General features: G+C 34.6%; 2 protein-coding genes and 1 long non-coding RNA gene across 3 annotated transcripts; all 3 read left to right on the plus strand.

The window, feature by feature from the left end:
* Positions 1-472: 472 nt before the first annotated feature.
* On the plus strand, positions 473-17,470 carry LOC124452165. Its single transcript, XM_047002751.1, has 10 exons — positions 473-667; positions 5,883-6,288; positions 6,493-6,798; positions 7,662-7,946; positions 8,628-8,929; positions 9,035-9,173; positions 15,280-15,594; positions 16,010-16,073; positions 17,022-17,102; positions 17,392-17,470. Exons 2-10 carry the CDS (start codon positions 5,889-5,891, stop codon positions 17,468-17,470), a joined length of 1,971 nt encoding a protein of 656 aa, XP_046858707.1. The 5' UTR covers positions 473-667; positions 5,883-5,888.
* LOC124450482 lies at positions 12,728-15,278 on the plus strand. The gene is made up of 2 exons (XR_006949998.1): positions 12,728-13,756; positions 14,920-15,278. It is a non-coding gene; the product is annotated as an uncharacterized LOC124450482 (long non-coding RNA).
* Positions 16,160-27,768, plus strand: LOC124450469 (receptor-type tyrosine-protein phosphatase S-like). Its single transcript, XM_047001165.1, is given in 23 exon segments — positions 16,160-16,297; positions 16,392-16,473; positions 17,022-17,102; positions 17,392-17,470; positions 18,068-18,176; positions 19,061-19,254; positions 20,082-20,185; positions 20,386-20,473; positions 20,663-20,730; positions 20,827-20,860; positions 21,038-21,135; positions 21,199-21,273; positions 21,275-21,313; positions 22,209-22,357; positions 22,694-22,835; positions 23,022-23,168; positions 23,498-23,597; positions 23,726-23,802; positions 23,975-24,109; positions 25,066-25,194; positions 25,982-26,139; positions 26,590-26,725; positions 27,185-27,768. Coding segments are annotated over 19 exon segments (1,980 nt in total). The 5' UTR covers positions 16,160-16,297; positions 16,392-16,473; positions 17,022-17,102; positions 17,392-17,470; positions 18,068-18,159; the 3' UTR covers positions 27,275-27,768.

The raw sequence follows: 27,768 nt of genomic DNA on the forward strand, positions 1-27,768 counted from the left end.
GATCCGCCCCTGACCATGGGTTTCCATCCAATGATTATACTCCTCTGAGTCGAGGTCAAGATGTTTCTTGGAACGGCATTGGTAACACACCTTACATTTCACTTCAAAGTCAAGGACTTTACCACTATCAATTTCAATGGCAGACACCATACCATATAGAGATAGAAAAACCTCTTCTTGCCCATGTACCATCACATGAAACTGCAATATCCAATGATTCATGCTTGCCCACATTGCTTTTGGCTCGCACTTCTTTTGCAGCTTTTTTCATTTCATGCTCAGCGACTTCCTGTGAAACACGGGAAATCGCCTTCACATGGGTGTTATAGGATTTTTTTGCTGCTGGCCCTGGCATGTCCATATCCGAGTAGACTGGGATAATGGGGCCACAAGCGCTGGGCTTAATACTAAGAGATCAAAGGCTCAGAGACGAGTGACCCTTCTGGCTTCCGTTCTGTATATTCATTATTTTGTGTCAAAGTATATTAAAATTGAAACTTCCGTGTTCAGTTGACAAACGTCCTGTTTAGTTATGGCCAGATTACGATCGTCGATAACTCAAATTTGAATTCGAATCCTAGGTTTTTTAGCGAGTGGATGATGTCAGATATCAGTCAGTTTTGTTATCTGTTAATGTTCGCAATTATCTTTGTCCTTTCTATAAAAGGTATGTCCTTTGAACGTTGGATGTTTTATGTTTACCCGGTCGACACACAATTTGCAATGTTAAAGTATCAGTTATAAGAGCATGTGTCAGTCGTATAATTATAATTGATTATTGAAATTTACAAACAGCCTTATCCCAGTTAATCTATTTGTAATATGATCTCGACTACACAAGATCGAAGTATTTGAGGTTAGACGGCGTGATATTTAGTTGTGAGGAAGTGCTTCGACATAATTTAAGTCATCGAAATCTTTTTTTTGTCTTTTTCATCTTCGAATTATTCATTTGCACTGAAGATGACTGAAGATGACTGTTAAGTCGACCATAAAAAATCTCTATGCGTTTTTCTTTGAATGCCAAATTAGTATAATTTGCTTTGGTAAAATTATCAATCCATTTAATTGTGACGTATGCGGAAGAAAAGAGCTCTCAGACTTTTGCCAATATTGAAATCTTCATTCCTCCCAGCAACATGTTTGTGATTACGACCAATATATATTTGGGACTTAAGTGGGCATGGTAAAATTTATATTTGATTATAAGTCTCCAACCATCACTTTAGTTTTTGACTTTTAGAATAATGTTTCGTTTAAAGTGTGTGCGTATATAGCGTTCAATTTCCCGCCAAATTTCATGCCTCGATTTTTAGCAATATAGTTCGAATTTGCGACATTGAAGTTTGCATTCGCGACAATATAGTTTGCTTTCGCGACATTATAGGTTCAATTTGCGACATTATAGTTCGCATTCGCGACATTATAGTTTCCTTTCGCGACATTGTAGTTTGCTTTTGCGACATTATAGTTTGCATTCGTAACATTATTGTTAGCATTCGCAACATTAAAGTTTGCCTTTGCAACATTAAAGTTTGCATTTGCAACATCAAAGTTTGCATTCGCATCATTAAAGTTTGCATTTGCAACATTAAAGTTTGCATTTGCAACATTAAAGTTTGCATTCGCGACATTAAAGTTTTCATTTGCAACATTAAAGTTTGCATTCGCAACATTAAAGTTTGCATTCGCGACATTAAATTTTGCATTCGCAACATTAAAGTTTACATTTGCGATAATAGTTTACATCAATGTTCAAAATTCATTAAAGTTGAATATTGGCGGTTTGTGCAAGGGTACAATTTCCAACAAAATTATTTTCAAGGAGATACGTGGAAACACGGATACGGATGAACGGTGGTCAGATAAAGCACGTGCGGATAACAGTGAATGTCAAAGGACCAAATATTTATTTGCACCAACCAGAGGCGTAAATAGAACGTTAATTGGGGGGGGTGCATATTCATATATTCAGTTGTGCCCTAATGATTTCTTTTGAAATTTAACTTACTTTTAAAAGAAATCAGTAGGGTACAACGGAATATATGAATATGCACCCCCCTCTCCCCTCTCAATTAACGTTCTAGTTATGCCTCTGCCACCAACTAACAAACTGCTTCAAAAAATCGAATGAAAGTGTTTATAATTTGGCGTAAAACATTTAAATAATGTATGCCAATACAAAATCAAGCGTATCAATCAAACCATTAACTTCTAATAGAAAGATAAAGGCTAGCGAAAGGTCAGTTTTGTCCTCCTTAATGAATGCAAAGGTACAAACACTGTTGTCCGGAAAATTTTGACTGCGGAAGTTAAGGTATCAATTATGTTTATTTGAATGGTATTGAGCATATATACTCGAGTCTTGAAGTCTCAAAATGAAATAAAATCACTGCCCAGATCATAATTCCGCTAATCTACTCTCAATTACGTTGCAGGCTCATTATTACCTCCGTATTATGCTTATCAACTTCATATTAAATAAAAATGAAGGGAGGAAAACCGAGAGTGAATGCATCTACACAGGATTTGGCTGAACTGTTAGAAATAGTCCAGAACAAGCTAACAAGATTGGACACAATATCTAACCCAGATGAAATTTATTGTTTACTTTCAAGAATAGATATGATCAAAACCAGATTTATCAGTCTGTGTCTCGATAGGTTGTTTTTGGAATTGCAAAACACGGCTTATAAATGCCTAAATGAGGTAACTGCGTTTGCATATTCACCATGTGAAACACGAAGTCGTTGCGACCTTCAATCAATGTTAACAAAGAACACGTTAGCTTTCTTCTTGAGCAAAATTTTACAGTGGCCGAAATTTAGCGGAATCACAAGAGTCGGAAAACAGACGCTGGAAAGGTAAATTAAATCACTTTGCTTTACTTGCAGAGATGCTAGTTATTTGAAAATATTGAAAGGCTCGTGGCATCTGCTTCAACTCCTTCCCCATTAGTGACAGAATAGCTTATTCCCAATTTAAATAAAATTGGGAAGAATACTAAATAAATGAAAACGTACAATAAGATCTTCCCCTCACTATCTTGCAGTTATCTTCTTCCCAACAAGTGATTTCATTCTCATTTCCAGCGTCTGTTTTCCGACTCTTGTGATTCCGCTAAATTTCGGCCACTTTAAAATTTTGCTCAAGAAGAAAGCTAACGTGTTCTTTGTTAACATTGATTGAAGGTCGCAACGACTTTGTGTTTCACATGGTGAATATGCAAACGCAGTTACCTCATTTAGGCATTTATAAGCCGTGTTTTACAATCCAAAAACAACCTATCGAGACACAGACTGATAACTCTGGTTTGATCATATCTATTCTTGAAAGTAAACAATAAATTTTATCTGGGTTAGATATTGTGTCCAATCTTGTTAGCTTGTTCTGGACTATTTCTAACATTTTAGCCAAATCTTGTGTAGATACATTTACTCTCTGTTGTCCTCCCTCCATTTTTTATTAATATGAAGTTGATAAGCATAATACGGAGGCAATAATGGGCCTGCAATGTAACTGAGAGAAGATTTGCGGAAGTATGATATGGACAGTGATTTTATTTTAATTTGAGACTTCAAGACTCGAGTATATATGCTCAAAACCATTCAAATAAACATAATTGATACCTTATCTTCCGCAGTCAAAATTTTCCGGCAAACAGTGTTTGTACCTTTGCATTTCTTAAAACAGGATAAAACTATAATGCCGCGAATGCAAACTTTAATGTCGCAAATGCAAACTTTAATGCCACGAATGCAAACTATAATGCTGAAAATTGAGGCATGAATTTCGGCGGAAATGGAACGCCATATGCGTATGCTATAAAAAGTTATGCAAGATGTGCAAGCATTTAGGATCAGTCTTCAAAAGCACACGACTAACGACTGACGTAAAATTGCATAAATACACAGTATGTCAATTGTATATTAATGGATGAGTCAGTTTTTGTGTCATAATTGCGGGGGTCGTAAGATACATAACTTATTCTGCATGGCTGGATTATTTCTTTGTATTGTTTAGTGTATTCAATCCCTTTTTATAGTCATACAAACTCAAAACATGTTTGCCATAAAAACATTTTTTTGTCTTCTTCGAATGTTACCAACAGTATTATACACTATAGAATTTTGGGGGATAAAATTTAGATGGTAGCAGTAATCAAACGTATAACATTATTTTTCTAGTTTTTAATCATGGGCATGGACAGATCGACAATTTGGGGCAAGGGGTCATAATTGTTTTTGCATGATATGCCGTAATTGTTTTATTATCAAACGTTAGGATCAATTTTGGTTATATGTCAAACATTATTGAACTGACCGTATTAAACAAGGAAAACATTTCAGTCGAAGGTTATACGTACTTTCGTTTTCGCTTCTGTGTTCTGAACATGAAATTGAACGTTCCAACCTCAATCTAATCTAAACATATAAGTGTAGTTACATTTTGTGGTAGTTGTTGTGAATTCATCGGTGATACTTGTCTACAGAATTACACACTACTCTTTCAAAACTTGTGGAAACTGCCTAAACATTTTACTGGCAGTCATTGCACTGGCAGTCATTGCATTTATATTTGTCTTATTTGGCTTAAAAACAATTTGGTAATAATTTGAAACTGTTTTTATAACTATAAGCAACTAAATCTCCAACATTCGCGTGAATTTGAACCGTTAAGTTTATGAAATCTCGTCAAGGATGTCGTAATGACTGACGAAGTTGCTTCAGTTTTTTTAATGAGTGGCAAATTTAAAACGGGAAAATGAAGTTGCCGAGAAAATTGCGTAGATATAGAAATATCCATCGATTTGAAATGATGCTAAAAACTAGCATCATTATTTTTGTTATTGAAAACAGCACTTCAGGAAATAAACCAATCATTTGATTATCACTCTTGTGTGACATAGTTAACAATACAATTCCGAGAAACCTAAATTTCTTACAATGATGTGAATTTCATGCCCAATATGCGCAATAATGCACAGTTTTCAAACTGCTCCTTAGAACACATAAAATGGTATGTTATCAAGCTTACCAACTAGCTAGCTGCATCATTCCATGTAAAAAAGAAAAAAACTAAGAGTTACTTCAGCAAATTGCCAAGTAAAGGCGCTTGTACAACTTCTCTCGCAACTTGTTATCTCTGTTTATATATTGCGATACAAATTCGCACGCGAGGTTGCAAAGTGTGGATTCCCTCGTAATAATAAAGTCAGGCAATAATTGTGATGCAAGAAGTGTTGCATGAACTGGAATCTGTTTCTACTTATTGCAACAATTGCCACAGCGCTGCAACGTATTTTTAATGTGTTGTACTGTATAACGTCCTTGCATGATTTTGTGCAATGTTTTCTTCATTGGTCAGTAGGAACTCGCTATCCGGCTAGGATCTAGGAATTTAATTAACTCTACAGCAAAATGTTTACTATTGCAAAATACAAGTAGTATTGCACAGTGTAGCAACACAAGTTGCGAAACATGTTATATGGTGCAAAAACGCTCTAAACTGCTCGTATGCTAGAGAGTGGAAATTTTCTATCTCCAAAAACAGAAATATGTGGAATGCTTGCAACTAAAGAGTTCAAAACACAGTTTCTTTTGAATTTCATACTTTGTTTTTGTTTTTGTATAACATTGGCTCACTTCCTATGACTGACATAAAAATCAGAGAATACTTAATTATTTATACTGCTGCGGATGAACTTCCTGTTAATCAAAAATACACAAAAGAAACGGGACTTTTGGCATTTAGGCTTCCCTGTCGTGTTGATAGTGTTCAGTATCCTAAATTAATTTTGATGAAGTTTTGTTTTTTTTCCAGATTTTGTCAAATATTATTTTGCGAACTATTTTTATTATTTATCAATGTCATTTTTACAGAGACAAATGGATTTTTTATCAAACATGTTCAATCAGTGTACAAATGATACGGGGATGACGCTTTTTAGGAATTTTTATGGTATTGGTTACTATCTGAACCTTACTAAGAACTGTTTTGACTCAACAACTCAGTTTAAATTTCATCAATCTGGCTCCATATTAACACCAAATACAGAAGGTTGCTTTGTAGGAGAAAAAAACAAAAAAGATTTGTTTGTGATATACGAAAACAAAGGTGACATTGCTGCTGCATGCAATGAAGCAAACGCCTTAACCCAAATTTTTCTAGGTGGAATATTTACTTCCGACTTTAATAAATGTGTAGTACCTCCTGGATATATTAAACGTCATGTCTACATGGGAATAGCCAAATGTAATGATGAAGAAGATCAGCGATTTCATTTTGGTAAGAAAATTTTTTTAATCTAATGAATGCATAAAATTAAAATCTTATTAAAATCCACCACAAATCCTTAGTTATATTGTGTTGGCATCTACATGCAAGGTCCCTGTCATCAGAAACTTTATCTTCATCAGATTCAAATTTGCTTTTACAGGATTTTACAGTTAAGCGCCTACCGATTTTATTTTTTTTTGTTGTTTATTATAGGTTCAGTGGTATGTGCGGGACAAAAGATAGCGAACGCTAGTTGTTCTAATAATCAATATATGGTAGTAAAAAAGGCTGAATATCGTGGATTGAGTAAAGGAAGCTCTTGTGGCTCGAGTTATAATTTTAGTTGTAGTGTTGATGTGACATGTGACCTTAAAAATTATTGTGATGGTGAAAGGGAATGTAATATAACTGTTGATGATAATCATTTTCCTTCGAATATTTGTCCTGGTTTGGAGAAATATCTTTACTTTGAATATCAATGTAACGACACAAGTATGCCACACAGAGAGATTTGTAATTGTAAGTATTATATAGGCAGATTATATATTGCTTATTATTAAAGTGCTTCGGGACAAGTTTTGACCTGAATTTTTCGTCGTTTGGTAAACATTCTTACACTGCGTATACCATCAATTTAGAAAATTTTGAAACATTTTTTCATTTTTGTCAGGTTTTTTCGTGAAAAGTAATTTGTTTATTGAATTTTATTATTTGTGTATAATCCAATTTATACTGTCTTCATATGATTTGACATTTAAACTTGAGCTAAGTTTAACTATATCTGGGTATTTTACATTTTTTAATGCAAACATCTTTTCTCACAGTGTCTTTGATTTTTGAAAGTATTTGTACTAATCTGTGTTTGGCAAACAAAGACATTTACTTTTTCATCTACTATTACATATTTTTAAGAATTCATACCACTGAATTTTGTGCACATATACATACAACGGTATATTTTTGTGAAGAAGCATAACACACCTGATCATTTGGATACACTTCTTTATTATCAGAGTTTGCAACACAAAAGTAGAGTTTAACACTACATGCGCTCATTGTTGACATAAAAAGTAAAATCAAAACGAGGCTTACCTTATTTAAATGTAATTCTATAAAACATTGTACACCAAAAATCTTAATATTCCTCCATGGCCGCTCAAGTCCCTACATATTCGTAAAAAAATTATGGTTTAGTGTTCTCAGACTCTTAGTTCATATAGGCTATTGTCGACTGCTGCGTTATCCCGAAACTTAAACTTCATGTACATAATTCATTCGTCAGCAGGATTTGTAAACTTATGTTTAAAAAAGCTCCACGGATTTCCCTTCGAGAAATACGCCATGTTCAATTTATATGAAAATGATAGTTTTGATTTGCGTAGTTCATGATGTAAGTCTGTCTCAGTCGAATCTACCCAACGAAGGTCTCGTGGATGTTTTTACCAAGTATAGAAACTTCACCATCTGCAACAATGGTCTTTTACGTAAAGAAAAGACACTTGTTTGTGAGCACTTCGGATATCCTACCGCAGCATCTTTGGAAGGCTCAAGGTCGTTATCGTCTTCTTTTATACCTGGAAATGTCAAATGTGATGCGCAAGTGTTCAATTTATCTCAATGTGCTATCACTCAAAATAATGATTGTTCTCAATACTCGTACGTAACATGTAAGCATACTCATTCATTCTTTTCAACATCTAGAGATATTTTAGGACATGTATGTATGATGTTAAAAAAAACTGTGGCGCTAAATAATTTTCAATAAAAACATGTTACCTTTATCTTTAAAAATAACTCATCTCCATCATCATGACTTGCTCTAATCACTGTCGGGTTACTAGTTACGAGGCGAGTAGGCTAAGACTAAGTCGTGAACCTTAAAGTCATATCTATTCCTCCCAATGAGTTCAGTTTTTCAATGATGCTCGCTTTCCTGACACTCCTTTGCTTTTGCATTTCCTGGCTTGTGTTTGTAACCCATTTTGTAAACAATGAGGAAAATGTTGAAGTGAAATTTAAAAAATTATCAACACTGTCTAGGTAATTGGGAAAACCCATTACTTCATGGACTCTTAGCATCGCGCATTTAAACAGTACGAACACCATTTTTCTCATTATCAAATTGCTCGTATGGTTTTCAATAGCTAAAATGGTCTAAATTAAGCACATTAATTAAGCTTTTCCGGAATAGCAAAATCTGTACACTAATTATGTCTTAGCCTTTTGAAAATCCAGGTCTATAGGTTTAGCTTACTTATCCAGCCGGGTAAACCACTGCTGCTTACCTCGATTATCATTATGCTATAATTGTGAGTGCTTTTCAGTACTGTGTGTTCATTTCTCTTTAGGTCATATTTGTGACAGGCCTTTATTAAATAACACGCATAGTTTTCCAGACTCCTCATTTACTGCCTCGGCTTTAACAGAAGGTCATAGTGCTGCTAATGCAAGAATATCAAGTGGCAGTTCTTGGTGTGCTCCTGCTGATGATGGCAATCATTATCTACAACTGAACTTTGAAAAACTTTATGCCATAAACACAATCGCGATCTTTGGAGACAATATAAGCCCAAGTTGGGTAGCTAGCTATTACGTGAACACTACATCTGATTTAAAAAATTGGAAATCAGTTTTTCGCACGAATTTACAGGTATTGTGTGTAAAACTGTCTTTGAAAAAGCAAAATTGTCACACGTTATGACCCAAATTTAAAATATCTTTGCGACCTGAATTTATTTGGTTTTTCTTAACGTAGCTTTTCGAAGGCAACAAAAACGCTTACAATGACGCTGCTATATCAAGCATCACAGGGGGTATTAGAACGAAAGCTTTACGGCTTATTCCGGTGAATTACCATGGTCGACCATGCTTACGAACAGAAGTTTGTGGTGGAGGTAAATATGAGTCTGGGAATTATGTTGTTTTTGTGAATCATTACGAAACAAATGAACACGAGTCACAAGTTTATTTTTTGCAGTATGACGAAACTTTAAGTTAATGTTTTTAAGCCTGTTTTCAGATCTAAAGTTTTGTTTCGTTTGTTATGTTTACGTTTTTGCAGCTTCCAAGATTATCTACATACTAGTTCGGTTACTGAACACATTTCAGTGACTAATCACTGAATCGCACAGTTTGCTACAGTAACTAAACACAATACAACTCGTTTACTGCTAAATGTTTTAAAACATTGATTTTTCGGATAAAACACAATTCAGTGATTTTCAATAAACTAATCATACCCAGACATTTTTAGTTGGCAGTTGGAATAAACGACAACCTTTCGTAATTTAATACAAACGTGTTTAACTACGTACAAGAGCCATCTTCAAATCAAATAAATATACAAATAAAATTTAAAGCGGGAAATGTACAACATAGAACTATGATACAAAAGACGTAAAACGCAATGACGAGATTTATGTTATGTAAGGTACAGATTTTTTATGAATTTTAAATTCTTTAATTAGGAGGTAGAGGGTAGATAGCATAAGTTTCGTCATGCTTTAATCGAACTTTTTCTTTCGACTATCGTCTTCGAAAGCTCTAATAGCTATTCATATTTTTTTGAAAGATTTTTTTCTGCATGTCGTATTTATCAAAAAAAATATGTTATTTAAGGACTCGGAGATCCGTACACAAATAATTTTTTTCATGAGGTATTTTTCACTTTTTTAACGAAGAAATTAGCGTTCTAAAATTGCCGATGCTTGATGTTGGTATTAAAATTGAATTCTTTCCTACAAATTTCACTTCGTCCGGATAGCAATCTTTGCTCTTGCTATGAAAACTACCTTCTGAATACATGCTTTCTTCTTGAAAAATTTACATGCTTTTAATACGATTTAAATGAACACGAGTCACAAGTTTATTTTTTGAAGTATGACGAAACTTTAAGTTAATGTTTTTAAGCCTGTTTTCAGATCTAAAGTTTTGTTTCGTTTGTTATGTTTACGTTTTTTCAGCTTCCATGATTATCTACTAGTTTGGTTAATGAACACATTTCAGTGACTAATCACTGAATCACACAATTGCTACCGTAACTAAACACAATACAACTCGTTTACTGCTAAATGTTCCAAAACATTGATTTTTCGGATAAAACACAATTCAATGATTTTCAATAAACTAATCATACCCAGACATTTTTAGTTGGCAGTTTGATTAATAAACTACTTTCTTTCATAATTTAATTCAAACGTGTTCTACTACGTACATAAGTCTTCTTCAAATCAAATAAATATACGAATAAAATGTGGAGCGGGAAATGTACAACATAGAAATATAATATAAAAGACGTAAAACGCAATGACGGGATTTATTATGTTAAGGCAGTGGCGTGCGGTCATGCAAGCGTAGGCAAGCGCCGCTTGCCTAAGCATTTTACCGAACAAAAATTTTTTGGATCAATCTCTGAGCAAAATCAGTTTAAATTTTTCTGTTCTAAACAATGTCAATGTAATCTTTTGTCTAAATTGTCTTTACAGTTGAAATGCTTGCTATTTATACGCGATTTACTGTCGTGGTTTTCGGTTTCACTTTGCTACACTTGTAAGATGAGTCAAGTGTATTAAATTAAGTGGATTAAATTAATTATTTATTAACCAAGGCAAGCGCGCTTGCCTTCGGAGCTCAATTTGAACATTTGCGCATGCGTTAGTCTAGATTTGGAGGCTTCTTATTCGAGGAATATCGAGAAAAGGCAAGCGGCGCTTCTAAGGGCGCCGCTTGATAGCAATTGGTCAACAGTCTTGTACGCTCGCAATTTTAAACATATATCAGCGCACGAATAATATTCCTATATTCAACACATTGGACATCCGAATTATTCACGCCGTTAATGTTATCGTTTATTAAAAGATCACTGAGAGCGAAAGGTAATGTTCTGATTTCTAATTTAAAGTAGTAGTAGATTTCTAATTTATGTATGTAGAAGATATTATCTGTAGCATGTTATACTTTAGCGTTATATAAGTCTTGCGTATGAGCTCTGAACGTGATTTCAATGTACTAGAACGCTATTAAATTTTGTGATTATTTTATTCAGTAGCATAGAAGTTATTTACAACAGTCGTGAGTATTCTATATGTTAGAATTTATTTACAGGCTTTTTATATATTTTGATAAACAAGGTGCAGTTATTACACAGCGGATAATGTACTTGAAATTTGAGTAGTTTTACGTAATTATAAAGTTAAGTGCGTAAGTTTAAGTAGCGCGTTTGAGTAAGTGTAGGATTGGCTATTTCCTCTATTGCTAATACATGAATCTAGATGAGTAATGTACGCACGTTATGTACGTCACTACAAGATATCATGTAACTGATGTAAGGTATAAATAAGATTGATGTTCCTATAAAATATATAGCATAGGAATTTTCATCCTTTATGTTCTACTTCTACAATTCGGTATTTTCACGACACCTGTACAACATGACTGAATGCATTGTGGAATCACTGTTATCCCGCTCATTTGGATTGAGACCTTTTTCCGAGAAACGAGAGATCGTCGAAGGTGGCCGTCCCACTCCTGAGTTGCAAGGACTACATACAACATCCAAGCGAAGTGGTAAAGTCTTTATTCGAAGTTTTCAGACGTCAAATTACGACAAGTACAAATGGCTGGCTGGCTCCTCAAAATTGAATAAGTTATTTTGCTGGCCGTGTCTTTTGTTCAACTCAACAGACAAGACAGTCTGGTGCAAGAAGGGATACGATGATTTGGCCAACCTGTGTAATGCCGTCAACAGACACGAGAAAACGAAGACAGACTTGTCCAGTTGCCTAATGAATGCCAGTTTTGGGGGTACACGCATCGACATGCAGCTAAACGAACAGGCCCGTCAACACATCTCAGCTCACAACTTGATGGTGCACAAGAATAGAGAAGTACTTCGCCGTTTCATTGATGTTGTTTGCTTTCTTGGCAAACAGGAGCTTTCTTTCAGAGGTCGGGTGGAGCTGGAAGAGTCTGCCAACAGGGGCAATTACGTCGAATTGATAAAACTGCTAAGTGCATATGACCCCACGCTTGAACAGCATCTTCATACAGCAACCGTGTTTTCTGGACTTTCTAATCGTATCCAGAACGATTTGATTGTTGCTGTCAAGGACGTTATGTTGAAAGCAATAAAAGATGAAGTGATGAGGAGCCCATTTGTCGCTATTTCCCTGGATGAAACCTCCGACGTTAAGACCTTATCGCAGCTAACAACTATAGTTCGCTATGTCAACCCAGTGGTAAAGCTGTGGAGCGCTTTCTTGGATTTACCGATGTAAGTGAGGATAGAACTGCGGCTAGACTGAAACAAGAAGTCGTTAAAACCCTGAACGAGTACGGATGCGGCGAGAAACTGATTGCCCGAACGTATGACGGTGCGAGTGTGATGTCAGGAGAAATGTCCGGTTTGCAAACACGAGTAAGAGAAGACTATCCACATGCTCTTTTTTATCCACTGTTGCGGACACGCATTAAATTTGGTCCTTGTTCAAGCTGTCTCGTCAACTAAAGAGTGTCGTATATTTTTTAAAACCGTCACTGGTCTTTCATCCTTTTTTCACGCCTCGTCCAAGAGAACATACCTGTTGGACACAGTTGTCGGCAGACGCATTCCCACTGGAACAGCTGTTCGATGGCACTATCAGAGCAGGTTAATCCATGCTGTACTGGAGACAAGAGCAAAGCTGCTCGAAGTTTTCGAATACATCATCGAAAATGATGACGAGTTTGACGGTACGACGTTAAACGAAGCGAGGGGCTACCGACAAGTTCTTGCAGATTTCCAGTTTGTGTTCTGCCTTAAAATATTTTCAGAAATATTTGGTCTTACGGATGTTTTGTATAATATCATTCAGAGTAAGCAGTTCGATATTGTCTTCTGTGTCACGAAAGTTCGCGAGACGAAAGATAAGATTCAAGAACAACGAACAAAATTCGTAGATTATTGGAATTTTACGTCAAGTATCGTCAAAGTAGCACTGAAACGCGGGCAAAGTGAAGAGGATGTAAAGGCGTCCTTCCGTCAAATGTTTTTCTGTGTAGTCGATACCATTGTCGTGCAGATTGACTCTAGATTCGAAAGTCTTAACAGCAGAGCATTCGTTTCTTTGTTGGATCATTCAAAGCACGAATTGTACAGCCGGAATTTTCCCGAACGAGAGCTGCAATCGTTGCAAGATTCATATGGAACATTCTTAAATCTTCAAGCACTAAAAGTGAACTAATCGTTGTATACGCATCTGCCGAGCTCAAATCGAAACCTGTTTTTGATATGATATCAAAAATAATCGAACTTGACTTGAAAGCCTGTTTTCCAGAGGTGTACCGATTGTGTCAGCTCATTCTTACTATGCCAAGTACGTCCTCCTCTGCAGAAAGATCATTTTCGGCTCTCAAGCGTATCAAAACGTATCTTCGCAGTACACAAGGGCAAGAGCGACTTTCTGCATTGGCTACAATTTCAATCGAGAAGGAGATGTTGGTAAGTTTGCAGGGAAGCCACGATTCTATGAGGACGTTATAAAGGAGTTTTGCGCAAAGGAAAGACGGATGGAATTTACATTTAAGTAAATCTGTTGTAGGATTTTGGACTATTTCGTTCTGTTACTTCTTCACTACAATAGAAATGCACGCGTAGCCATTTACTTAAAACGACTTTATATCACAATACCACATGTAATACTTTTAAACCGTAATTGTGATATATACTCTATAAAAGTTTTTGAATTTTTTAGATTTTTTCAATACTGTTTCAGTCATGACAGATACATTTTTTCGACAAAGTACTCCCAGAAATCGCGGGAAATGCGCTCCAGTAGCCTTCAAAATCCAAAAATTTTCTGGGGGAGCATGCCCCCAGAACCCCTAGATAGCTTCGCGGCATGCCGCGAACCTCACCCCCAGCGCTTGCCTATTAAATTCGGTCACCGCACGCCACTGTGTTAAGGTACAGATTTTTTATGAATTTAAATTTGTTAATGAGGGGGTGGAAATGGATGACATAAGTTTCGTCATGCTTTAATCGAACATTTTTTACGACTATCGTCTTCGAAAGCTCTAATAACCTTTCGTATTTTTTTGACAGTTTTGTTTTTGTATGTCGTATTTATGAAAAAATGTTATTTAAGAACTCAGAGATCCGTACATAAATAAATTTTTTCACGAGGTATTTTTCACTTTTGTAATGAAGAGTTCTAAAATGGCCGATGTGGCTTGATGTTTGTACTAAAATTGAATTCTTTCCTACAAATTTCACTTCGTACGGATAGCAATCTTTGCTCTGGCTATGAAAAATACTTTCTGAAGACATTTTGCTTTCCTCTTGAGCAATTAGCACGGCTTTTAATCGATTTATATTGCACTTTGAGAAAAAATAAATTGAAAAAACCATCACATTCAGACCACGCTTAAGATGTCATAGAAAGCTAACCGCTGTTGCAGTTAATCATATTGCAGAAAATCAAAAAATATCTCTTCGGATGTATAAATAAAAAAGTAAATGGTTTATTTTACATTTGTTCACTTATGAAAACCCCACTGTATTTGATTGCTATGGGGCTGAATTATGTAATTGTTTAAGAATACAGTAACATGTATTAATGCCTTGGAGTGCATTTTGATCATTGTCTTTTTCATTTATTTTAGAGATTTGCTATGATAAACAGTTACAATAACTAATCGTGTATATATGTATGATGGCTGGAATAACTTCACAGAAACAACTTCTGATAACGGTTGCCTTCCATAAACAAACAAAATTCGTTTATATTTATACCAAACTAACTAAATATGTAGTTCTCTTTCTTATGAATATTAAGCTATTGTTTGCTTTGAAGTAGAATAACCGTAGTGCTTAGCAAAAAAATCCAACAAAGGCTGTTTTCGGTGCAAACAAGAGGAAAAACATGTTTTTCAATGCATGACCGACTTATGTGCCTTTTCACACATTACTTATACTTGAACGTTCATTAAGTAGTCTGACTTGAGCATTTCTCTTTGTCGTAGAATTGCTTCCAGGCCAACCGACCCATCTCAGAGTCACTTCCACCACGTCAAGAAATGCTAAAGTATCCTGGATGGCACCCAAAAACGTTGCTGTGACACCTGGTACTGGTGTTAAAAATCCTCTGACAAACTTCAGGCTGGTTCTAAAGAAAAAAATGAAGGTCATTTCAAACAAAACTGAGCCATCTAACGTTGCTAAGCCTTACATGTTCCGCCATCTTATTCCTAACACAATTTACATGGTAGATGTAGCCGCTGGAAACTCTGAAGGCTTTGGAGAACCAGCAATTTTATCTTTCCAAACAAACGAGGATGGTAAGACCTTGCTTTCATAATGATGATTTTGTGTTGTATAATAAGGGTACACTTAACACAAGTGACAAGGGCATAGTGAATTTTTTGCAGCGTGTAACTGCTGTGTACTTTTATTTTAATAGTATAACATTTTTCTAGTTTTTAATATTTTTTTTCGTTGCCAAATAATTTGTCAAATCAGGATTAATGGATGTACCACATACCATGAGTTACAGCAAAGCAATGAGATCGCCTCGTTTTCTTACTCATACCCTCAAAATAGGATCTATAGCCGAAGCAAACGAACACAAGCACATGTGATTATATACTCCATATTCTTCTCCACTTAGACAGCAAAATGTCGAAAACATCATATTCTTCCATAATTCGTCTACATGATCAACTGTGAAACTTGGTGCTATATATATTTTTCTAGTACCTGATGGTCCTCCTTTGAACGTCACAATCTACGTCATAGGCGATACATCGTTGTTAATCACGTGAATCACCAGCTGAAAACAAAAGAAACGGGAAGATTGTCAATTACACCATTTGTATAAAACAAAGTGGGGATTTCCATGTTCTGGAAACTTTTCTACTGAAGACCAAAGTTTCAGGATAAATGACTTGAAAGCAGCGACAATGTACGATATCCGCGTTTTGGCCAGTACTAGAGTTGGTCGTGGAAGCTACAGTGAAAAACAAATGGCGAAAACAAATACATGTACGTAAGTTAGTTGTTTTGATAAAATTCTTTCGCTTTGTTCATTTACAATTAGTCGTATTCAAAGACATATCAAATAATATAAAAATTATAGTTTCAGGGCGTTCTAATGTGCCAATGAACTCGACAGGAAAAACATTGACGTTTTCTTTGAAGATTCCTTCAAGAAAATTTAAGTAAGTTGTTGTTTGTAAGGTTTTCGTTGTACGTTTTGCTACAGATAACATAAATAAGAAGTATTTTATCGATATGCAAGTGCATGTTAGCTACATCTACAACGTTTTGAACAGATCTTGCCTTGTCTACAATATTTTTTAAATGATCTCGTAAGTCCCAAAAACTGAAGAACTTCATCATAAATAAGTTCTTTATCAATTATAAAATCTGGAGATCGAAGTGTTTAGATCATATAAATTGTGAAAATTGAAGAGTTTATTATCACAACTTAGTTATGGGAATTTTAAGGGTTCTTTTTCACGTAGAAGTTGTCGAAAGTTGAAGAGGTCTTTGTCACGTATGGTTTGTAGATGGTGAAACGTTTTTATCACATACGGGAGAATTTAAAGACAATTTCCGTCAATGGACGAATATATAAAACTGATTAGGCATTTCGTTCATCGAGACCATGTTTATGGTTTTTAGTTATTCTTATATAAACCATACAGTTTTTTTTAGTATGTATTAATATATTTTTTGAAAACAATGTTATTGTTTGTCTCTTCAGGTATTTCTTTGTCGTTGCTATGGAAGATGACGGACAACGTCTCCCATCGACTTCTGAATTGAAAATGGAAAACTTTGTAAGGTATTCGGCAACACTCTTTTAAACCTTATATCGCTGCAGTACTGAAACCCAGAGATGATGGTTTATTTGTAATGGCTCAAATACAAGTGTTTCCACGAAAACGACGCTTAAACGCTAATTTCTAGTTATCGAATTTTCCAACATGTTGTGATTAATGATAAGGTAATTACTGAAATTCATCACGTTCTTATTGATTGTATTGGTGTATTGATTATTTACATAATTATATAAATATTCATGACGAGTATTATGTTTATTTTTTCTTCAAGTTTTATGTAACTTGTTTTAGGGTGCTTCCTATTCAACTGATTGGAGTGCTGTGGGAAGAACAACTTCAGAACAAATCTCAAATCCATCTCCAACCATAGGTAGGTTGCTTCACAGTAAATTCCAGGTCAATCTCCAAACGAAAGCAGGTTGCTTTAGAGCAATTCCCAAGTCTATCATGAACTGCAAGTAGGTCGAGGCTTGTTTTATCGTTTGGTTGGTGTTGTAATTTAGACTGAAGAAAATACTATACTTTAACCATACGACGTTTGCGTTTCTTGTTGTATAACGTGTGCCATCTTAAAGTTATATTTCACATATTATTTCGAGTCTCGATCTAATAAGCAAGAATCGTTTTAAGTTTAGTTTCATTCAAGGAAATGAAATCATTTGACCCTGGCTTTTGATGACAATGCTATCATTTATGTGCTGCTTTATCCAAGTAAAGATTTGTCAATTTGAAATTAATGCAAAAAGGAAATTGCTGTTTATGAAAGGCAGCAATACACAAGTCAAGCTCTATATCATGAAATTGCATGTTTAAAGGACATGGGGTCTTAGCTAAATAGGTTGACTTTAGCTACTAGCCCTGTGATGTATAAGCACTGGATTATTATTCGAAAAAGAAAATTAGCTAGAAATTTTCGCGTGGCAGTCTACACTCTTTTGAGTGCAAAGATCAATTCCTTATGTTATAGACGTTAGAAAAGATGACAAGAACAATTCTTCAGTTATTATTGGTGCAGCTGTTGCCGTCGCTTTTGTTTTGATAATAATTTTTGTGATCGTGATGGTTCTTTTAAGAAGGTAGAAATGGTTTAAATTATACTACGTCTTTATGTTACACATTATTTTGAGATATCATTTACGCAATTGCAATTTGTTATTCTAACGTTTCGTTCTGCTACTAGAATTGAATTAAACGCCTTTTTAACATCGAATAAAATGACATAAAACTCTTTTCTTGTGGGGTGGTGAATGGTGGCTCCGTCATTGTAGGGGTTTTAATCAAAAATGGCTATATATTTATTTGAATAATTTAATCGATACTATAGTAATCATCCCCCGTGTTGTCCTTCTGTTACATTAACTTATTTGTTTTTTTTTTATCTTGTCTTGTTCAATCAAACCAATAAACATGAAGAACACCTCGAGGAAAACTCCACCGCTATAAAATTGAAGCCTTCCATATTCAAAAAGCTGATCTGAGTCAAAAGTCAAAACACACATAACTATATTTATTTCAATCACTTACAAATCTAGGGAATGTTGTAAAAACATGGACGGCTTTTGAATTGAAGTGTTTCATTAAAACGATCTTTAAGACCTAAAACTTTAAAAACGAAAATTTTTTTAATAGGTGTAAAACTGTTGTTACATGCTCTTCAGTAAGGTTCTGCGCACGGAAAATAGTAATTAGAAAAACATTTCAAATAAGATGAGTCAAATTATGCATTGTGTTGCTTGCACAAGCTTTCAAAATTTCAACTGCACGTGCAAGTTAATGTGTGAGAGTTTTGAAAATTGGATTTTTTTGTGCTTTCCTTTTTCAAACCAGGTTTTATTACATCATTTAAATTAACTTTGTGCACTTTCTAATAGCCAATATGAAATTCACAAGCAAATCTAGCTTCACTGTGCTCTTTATATGCTAGCTTTTTGCGCTGTTGTGTAACACACATTTTTTGTAGAAAACGTGATGGTAAAAAGGAATCTAACAAATTTCTGTCGTCAGAAGATAAAAGAGATAACGTGCAGGAAATGTCCGTTAGAAATGAAATGCTTGATGATGACGTTGTGAATAATGTTGAACCACCGGTGAATAACAACAAGGATCTTAGCAACCTAATTACTGACGACGAAGAACCATACGCAAACAATGAATGTAAGTGGTTTGCAACATCTTGATGTTTCACAAATTTGCTCTTGTTTCTTAGATTGTCAAGGACGATCAGTCTTACTTTTCAATAGCTAATAATTGCACTTTATGTAACGGGCCACATTCCGAATAGTTTAGAAATTGGAGTTGAATTGGGTTTCAAATTATTTTATTTATGATATCAAATTAAGATTACTATTGGGCATACTACTAAAGCATTTGATACATTTACTTATTTAGACTTGTAAGTTCAATATATTTCTAAATTGTTCTTGTAAAAGAGAACGGTCTCATTCCTATGCACAAAAAACGAGTGATAATATTTGTTGCTTATTTCTATTGTGAGAAGCTAAAATTTGCTAAGTTATCTTCATAATTACCTTTGAGCTTCATATTATTTTATTGTGAAGCAATCCCAATCTTTTAGCTATTATCTTACTAAGGATATAAATATCCACAAAACAATTGGTTTTTTAAAACAATGTTTCAAGTGTACAATTAAACGTTTTAGTGAACACTCGCAGATAGATTTGTTAGCTGTTCTTCAAATATGTATAAAATTACTTGAAGTTATGAGTTATTGTTATTCTGCTAGTAGAAAACATCTGTCTTTATATTGGTATCTGTTACTTATGAACATTTGTCAAAGGCCTTCTTGTTTTCCTTTATCTTTTAGTCTGTTACTTATAACTATCACTGTGTTCATTTAACAAGAAAGAAGTTGCAGAAAATAACTTTCTTAAGAAATGAATCCTAAATTATTCCTTAAAAAAGTCTAATTTTACACAAATGTTCTGTTTCTTACAGACTTAACTGTGTTTCTCTTTTTTTAGCCATTGCGATTCGCAAACATTTTCCAATTCCTATTGCAAATTTTACTGCACACGTAAAGAAGCTGAGACGAAAAAACATGCATGAATTAAAGCTGGAATTCGAGGTATTGTGTTTTACGAGTCACCTTCTATTGACAACCAAAAAATAATTTTTAACATAAGCCAGATTAGAGTGTGTCTTTATCTTTAAACAATCATGAGAATACTTCAGGTAAATCTAAGAGACTCAACTAGAGTGTATAGAGGACTCGCGTTTCAATCAAATTAAGTAATGAGTTGACCACAATTACTCAATTTAACCCAGGATTTACCGAATGGTCAGAAGAGCAACTGGGATATTGCCAAAAGTCCTATGAATTCTTCCAAAAATCGATATGGAAACGCAATCACATGTAAATATTTTCCCCCTTGATACGTAGTAATGACAAAAACATTGACAAATTACAAATTCATTCAGCACTAAACATCATAATGTTTACAAACCTAGCTTGAAATGTCTTCGTACGTAATGAAGAATGGCTGTCTTGTGGACGCAAAAAACGTGAAATGTCTGGTTAAAAACGTGATTTTGTTTTTTAAAGATAACCATTCTCGCGTGATACTCTCTGGTGACGAAAAAACGGATTATATCAATGCTTCATTCATTGACGTAAGTGCCTTTGAAGACAGTTATTTGCTTTCAATTCAATCGTTAATAATGAAGATTTGCTCTTTTTTTAACTTACATCTTTCTTTAATTTTGCAGGGAAAACGTGCGAATTACTACATTGCGACGCAAGGTATCTGGATTGTTGCAAATCCCAACAGCCTGTTGCTAGCGAACACTTCACGTGTCCTTAAGTGTACTTGTTTGTGGCTCACCTGCGATATTTCACTTGTAGTCAACAGTTATATTGCTTACTTATTTTTTGTTTATTGTAGCCTGCAAAAAACAATTTTCCTTCTTCATCTTGCAGGACCCAAACCCAAAACAGTCAACGATTTCTGGAGGATGATTTTCGAGCAAAAGTGTCCAACTATTGTTATGTTGACAACCTTAAAAGAAATGGGAAAGGTGGGAAAGTGGTTGTTGATCATTTTACGGAGGATTTCGATCTATTTTTATTTCTTCCGACAGGTGAAATGTGAAAAATATTGGCCAGATGAATCTAATGTATATGGTGAAATTCAAGTGACCGTCACTGAGACAAAACTTTGCTGACTACGTCACGCGCATGATGGTTGTTGAAAAGGTAATTTTGTCATTTCCAGTCTCTATTTCTGTTGATGCCCGTATATTTATGTTTCTTTGACGAAGATGTAATGCAGAACAGATTCGATCAGTTTCGTCAGAAGAATGTTGTTATGACCAGATGAGTATCATATAGTTATGAACAGACCTAGTCATGTAATCATTTTTCTGGTCATTAATGACTGCGTTTAATTAACGAACGAAAAAAAGTGCACCGATTAAAGTTTCGTGTCTGTAGATGTTGATCGTTCAGGTTAGGGCAGTTCTTGAAAGAATTGTTGTTGTTAGTGTTGCCTCAAATTTCGGACATGCTTAGCAGTTGTCGTTTTTACTAACGCCATCAGTCGTTGCAACTGCACCTGACTTTGTCTCCTCATTTGACACTGAAGATGAATACTGCTAAGAAAACGATGTTGCAACGTCCATCATCACCAGTAGTAACATCAACATAAACAGTCTGTCTCAGGACTGCACTGAAGAGATCGGAGGATGCAGGGGCATATATCATTATAGGTATTCTAAAAAGCTTATTGGAACTCAGTGAAAGATTAAAGATTTTAATAAAGAAATTCAACGGCGTTTTGAAGACGTCAGTGAAGAATCAAGGTCTTCGAAAATAGATTTTTCATCAAACGTTTACCTTAACCTTAATCCTCAAGAGGCCGTTGTTGACCCACGGCAACAATCAACAAACGAGATATGCACAAACTTTTCATGAGGTCCGGCTCCTGGAGTGTTAAAATGCATTCACATTTTTTGTAGTGCAAAACATTTTTAGTTTGAGCATACATTGTCTTCATGCTTTTTTGTTTTCAAAGTTACTTCATCAATCCAAACTTGACAACCTAAAGTTAATCTCAACAGAAAAGGATGAGCAGTATCATTTACTTTTATAGAACGGCGAACATCACGAAGTCGAGCAGTTTCACTACAAATCATGGCCAGACTATGGAGTACCTCGTTATCCAACACAACTCTTGACATTCAGGAACCATTTTAAGCTATCGCACAAAACAAGATCCAGTCCAGTCGTCGTTCATTGTAGGTTAGTTGGTCTATCATAATAGGGTGAATCCAACTGTTACATATTGTATAAAAATTTTCATAAAATATTGATCAATGTTGTAGAGATTGATTTGTTAGGAACAGTTTGTCATTCTTAATTTTCTTCCTTCTTGATGGTGGCAGAGACCTACTCACTTTCCAAATTTCATAAAGATTTTAGTCATGATCGTCATTGACGAACGAGTAAATTCTTAAACAAAATCATTTGCTTCCAATTTGAGCATTTTCCAACAAAATGTTTTGCAATAACGCCTTAAATGTATGAGTGAAAACAGAATTGTGTGTTTACTCATCCTGATTTTGCTTTCTTGTTCAGTGCTGGTGTTGGTCGTACTGGAGTATTTATTGCCATAGATAAAATCCTCGATGATCTTGATGATGAATATGAAACAAACATTGACGTATTTGGCTTTGTGGAAGAGATGAGATCGCGCCGCATAAACATGGTGCAGACAGCGGTAGGTCTTTATGGAAAATCAGGACAAACAGCATTGATCGAGTATATTTAGTTTAATTGTTTTGTGGGTAAACTGACTCAAACCTTTAAAGCAATTTTGAAAGCACATCAGATCAATTTTTTTCCAAAACGATGATTCCAGGATTGCGACAAATCTTATACATTTATTATTTGCTTGACAATCAAGGATCAATACATGTTCATTCATGACACCATTATCGATCACATCCAATGTGGAGCGAATGAAATTGATGCTGTTCAAATCAAGGTCGAGATTGCGCAGCTCTCTCAGAAGAATAGGGGAGGGAAAACTGGATTTGAAGAAAAATTTGAGGTTTGTTCTATTTTTTTACTTATCATTTTTTATGCTAATGCTTTTCTTATGTATTTAAAGACTCCAGTTTTAATACCAAATCTTTTCTCGTAAAGACAGACGTGTGGTATCTAAGGACTATAGTTTCAACTTTAAACCATTTGTACGAGCTCAAGGAATTTTTTTTCACGTCAAATCATAATGAAGCCAATTTATTGCTGTATACATGAGTGCTCAAGATTCGACACCACATCATTCGTGGTGAAGACCTTACACCAAACTATACATAGGCTCAACATTTAACATCATATTACTCTTGATGACAAAATAATCCAATGTTTCATTTCCAGCGTCTACAATCAGTTACACATGGACTTCCTGAAGAGCTTTGTGAAGCAGCACTTTCGGAAGAGAATAGCAAGAAAAATCGTTATCCTGCAATCTATCCAAGTATGTTACGCATATGCAAAAATATATCGGGCTATTTATTGACATTTAGACAAAGTAAAATACGCGCGCCTGTTTAATGTAGTTAATATTAAGAGCAGTGTTTTTTTTAAACTTTGTTTCTTTTTTAGCTGAAACTAATCGTCCTACTCTTCGGCGTGTTGAACACTTAGAAACTTCTGATTACATAAACGCATGTTTTGTTGATGTAAGTAGCTGTTCAAACATTTTTAAAAGTAATTGTTTTCATTAGCAACGAAAGTATTATGGCCTTTAAAACACGATAACAGTTGCCATTATACAAAACCCCAATTTTGTTCCCTAATTTGTGAAAATGAACATAAAATATGGCTTAAAAACTTTGTCGATGACTTTTTTAGGGCTATCTTGGCAAGAATTACTTCATTGCAACACATATGCCTTTGAAGGCAACAATCAACGACTTTTGGAGAATGGTCACTCAATATAAATGTACGACCATCGTTTTGCTGAATCAGCTAACTGAAGATAACAAGGTGTGTGTGACGTTTTCATGAATAAAGGAACAATTCCCTGACCCTCGGATAAGCAGGATTGATCAGTGGGGAAGTCACGCTTACTAAGTCTGTTTAACTTGTGGGAGAGGGATCAAGTATAGCAACCTGTACTCATTCTTCATTGTCTTGCATTTAACGCTTCACTTGTATGAATACAATGTTTACTGTTTTTTGTTTCATTTAAACACATTCTATGAAAACGCATCGATAAAATTGAAATTTTAGATGAAACATACATGTAAACTCGAGACGTGACCTTTTTAGAACAAAACAAAACAACAATTTGCTTTGATATTTTGACTTCATTTTAAAGTCGCAATGAAAAAATTTTATCCTAAAAATTTTCACTCGGAATGAAAAATTTACTTAATCACGCTATAGAAGGAGGGGCATAGTATAAGAGATCACGTAGTAAAATGTTGCATCTTACTATTTACAGAAATTGCTATAGACATCATGAGAAGAACTCGAGTTATTTAGACTCCCCTTGTCCAATATTTAGCGGAGGTTATCTGTACTTTGTGGATAATGCTTCAAGGAAAAGAAGATATTGAAATTCGTGTGTTTTTTAAAAGGGAATAATTCGAGTGTTAGCGTTAATGAGATGAGGGAAGGAAAGTGATGTGTCAAATAGTATATTTATTTCTGTCATTGAGGTTGTCAAAAAGATAGTTTATATATTCAAATTAATGTTTGGTGGACGCTGATTTGGAATTCTTAATTCTCTATTAAACCCGAGGAAGCAATAAAAAATATATCAAAATTGACACATGACCTTATGGCTTTCGGAGCATGTTGTTATTTCAGTACTTTTTATATCATACCCTATTCCTATCTATCATTCTTTCAACGTATTGTACTCTAATGTACATTTGTGTTCAACTATTTGTACACCAATGAAAGGCTTTATAGTTATCCACCTTTGAACTTATTAGGAATATCCAATGTTTTGGCCCACGAAGAGAGCAACAAGTCGACCTTATGGAACATGTTCTGTTCTGTTCGATTCAGTCGTAAAGAAAGAAGACATTGTTGTGAGAAAGCTTATAGCCTCACCATCGATGGTTAGTATATTAATGATTGTGAAGGACACTTGTTCTTTATCATAACTATGAAATAAGCTATTTTGATGATTTTATTGTATCATACGATGAGAATCTACAATGAAAATATTTTGTAGTTGTCTTTTGTCGCTCGTACTAAAAACTAAGATCAGTTGCGACTAATGCTATATGAACAATAAGGAATGCATTCACGAAGTTCTGTCCTTTAACACAAAACTTTAAATTTGTATTATCACCATGGCACCAAACCAAAATAAGCGTTGCAAACTTTAGTAAGCTTAATTTATTTTGCAACTGGGCTTGGTAAAAAGAAGTATAATAAATACAATAAATTTTAATAGTTGGAATAAATTTTACTATCAACGTCTTTGGCGACTTGGTGTCAAGTGAACGATTTCATTTGTTGCAGTAAAAAATTTTGTCAAAACTTAAATAAAACTTAAAGCGATTTGTTTTTTTTGCATAGTTATATTTTTCAAGTTTTTGGTCGTACCATTGTATTGTATTTGCTCCGAGTGGTTTTGAACGCATGAAATGCGACCTTGGGTTTTTTGATCATCGTGTAACCGTTTACAAACTACAAAAGTCCTCTTACACAAAGCTTTTGGCTATAGTTTAAAATGTGATGAAGAGAGCTTTTTAAATGTTGTGTGTTTTTAATAATTAATTTTGTATACGACTGAAGGTGTTTCTTTTCCCTGCTATAATGGATTTGTAGACTTCACACACGTCCTGTCGAGCAACAATGAAATAGGTTTACAACTAAGCGCAAAAACTTATTCTGTAGGACATCAAAGAAGGTCATATGGTTCATGTAATTCAGTATTTGTCGTGGCCAAATCATGGCGTACCTAAAGATGTTCGCAGTTTGTTGAATGTCCTTTCAGAAGTGGAAGAAGCCCAAAGAGCCGTGGAGGTTAAAGGACCTGTTGTCGTTGTCTGCAGGTATTGCACCAGATATTTTTTATTCAAAGACTCTCTCTAATGAAATTCGTGAACTATGCTCACAATGCGTGTTTTACAACAGACCAAGTGATTTAATTAAATGGTTAAAAGTAAAGTGGAAGTCTAACTGATTTTAATGGTTATTTCACCTCACATGCTAAATTTTGTGCGAAAAATTCTGTTTGTTCTCGTTGTTTGTCCCTAGCGCTGCAGCTCATTTAAAACTTTAAATGATTTCTAAAGACTGTTAAACGACCAATGTCAGAAAAGTAAATTTTGAAGTGCCAGATCCATACCAGAGTTTTATACCACATAATGCTATGCTATGTATTTCTTGAAATGTTTTTGAGCACTTTGAGTGTGATTAATTTGTCAGCGATTTTTTAGCTACAAGCAGACCTTCAGTAGAACATTCCTTCATTTTAGAAAAATTAATTTCTTTTCAATTAGTGATGGAGCAGGTAGATCAGGCACTTATATCACCATCTCTAACCTTGTGGATCGAGTTAAAATCGTCCAAGTCGTCGATGTGTTTCAGTGCATAAAATTGATCCGAAGTAGACGCCCACAGTTTGTTGAGACAGCGGTACGTATGTGGACCTTCTTTACAATAGTACACGTAAATTTCAATAGAGTGTTTGCATGTGACGTCAATGCAGTCATTTTGGGGGAGTGCATCAAAGTGCCAATGCTCAGAGAGCATGAAATTTGCATAATTTCTTTTCACTATGTGCGATTTTCCCCAACATGGTGATTGATGAAAACACTCTATTAAGACAGTCTGTTCATGTAATGATCGTTTTTATTCATCAAATGAAATATTTCATTTGTGAAATGTGACTTCCACAAGTGAAAGTGAATTTCATATACAAAGTTTTGGTTTGTTTTGATTTTACATTATTTCATTGGACCTCTTTGCCATTAATTATATTTGGGTTATATATATTATATTTTATATTAGATTTGATTATGTTTACGTAATTTATATGTCATTTTTTGTCTGTGTTTGGATATTTCTAATGATTTCTACTTGATGTTTATGTAGGAGCAATTCAAATTTTGTTACAGTGCAGTGTCATGCGTGTTGGAGTCCTTTGACGAGTATTCAAATTTCACAGAATTAGCAACGATTTGAGAACGTTAAACTTTATTTTACACTCGTAGTTAAATGTCGGTATGTAAATCTATAGTGTTTACTATCGGATAAATTTAAAATACGCTTTAGGAATTATAAATAGAGGAATAAATTAGATTTCCTCAATATTGCTTTGTTGACCTAGAGCGAAAACCATTCGTACAAATATGTATTAACTAGTGATTGTAGCCTATTTAATTTTAAGTATTTTTTAAGTTTTTAACTACAACGTATACGACGAGGCTTTATTGTATGCGGTGGAAGATCCACGAAAAGGAAATAATTGTATGTATTTTAAAAACAGCGGTATGGTATCGTGTTAACGACAACGACTTCTTTACACTGAATTTATGTGATTATTTTGAACTTTTTTACGACCTACATGAATATTTTTATTTCAATATTTGCCGTCTCATCTCAATGAAATATTCTAACTATAGCCTTTAGAAAATAATCATTTGTTCCTATAATAATAATACGTAAAAGAAAGAGTA

The sequence above is a fragment of the Xenia sp. Carnegie-2017 genome, unplaced genomic scaffold (genome assembly GCF_021976095.1).
Source record: "Xenia sp. Carnegie-2017 unplaced genomic scaffold, XeniaSp_v1 HiC_scaffold_24, whole genome shotgun sequence".
Taxonomy (NCBI): Eukaryota; Metazoa; Cnidaria; class Anthozoa; order Malacalcyonacea; family Xeniidae; genus Xenia; species Xenia sp. Carnegie-2017.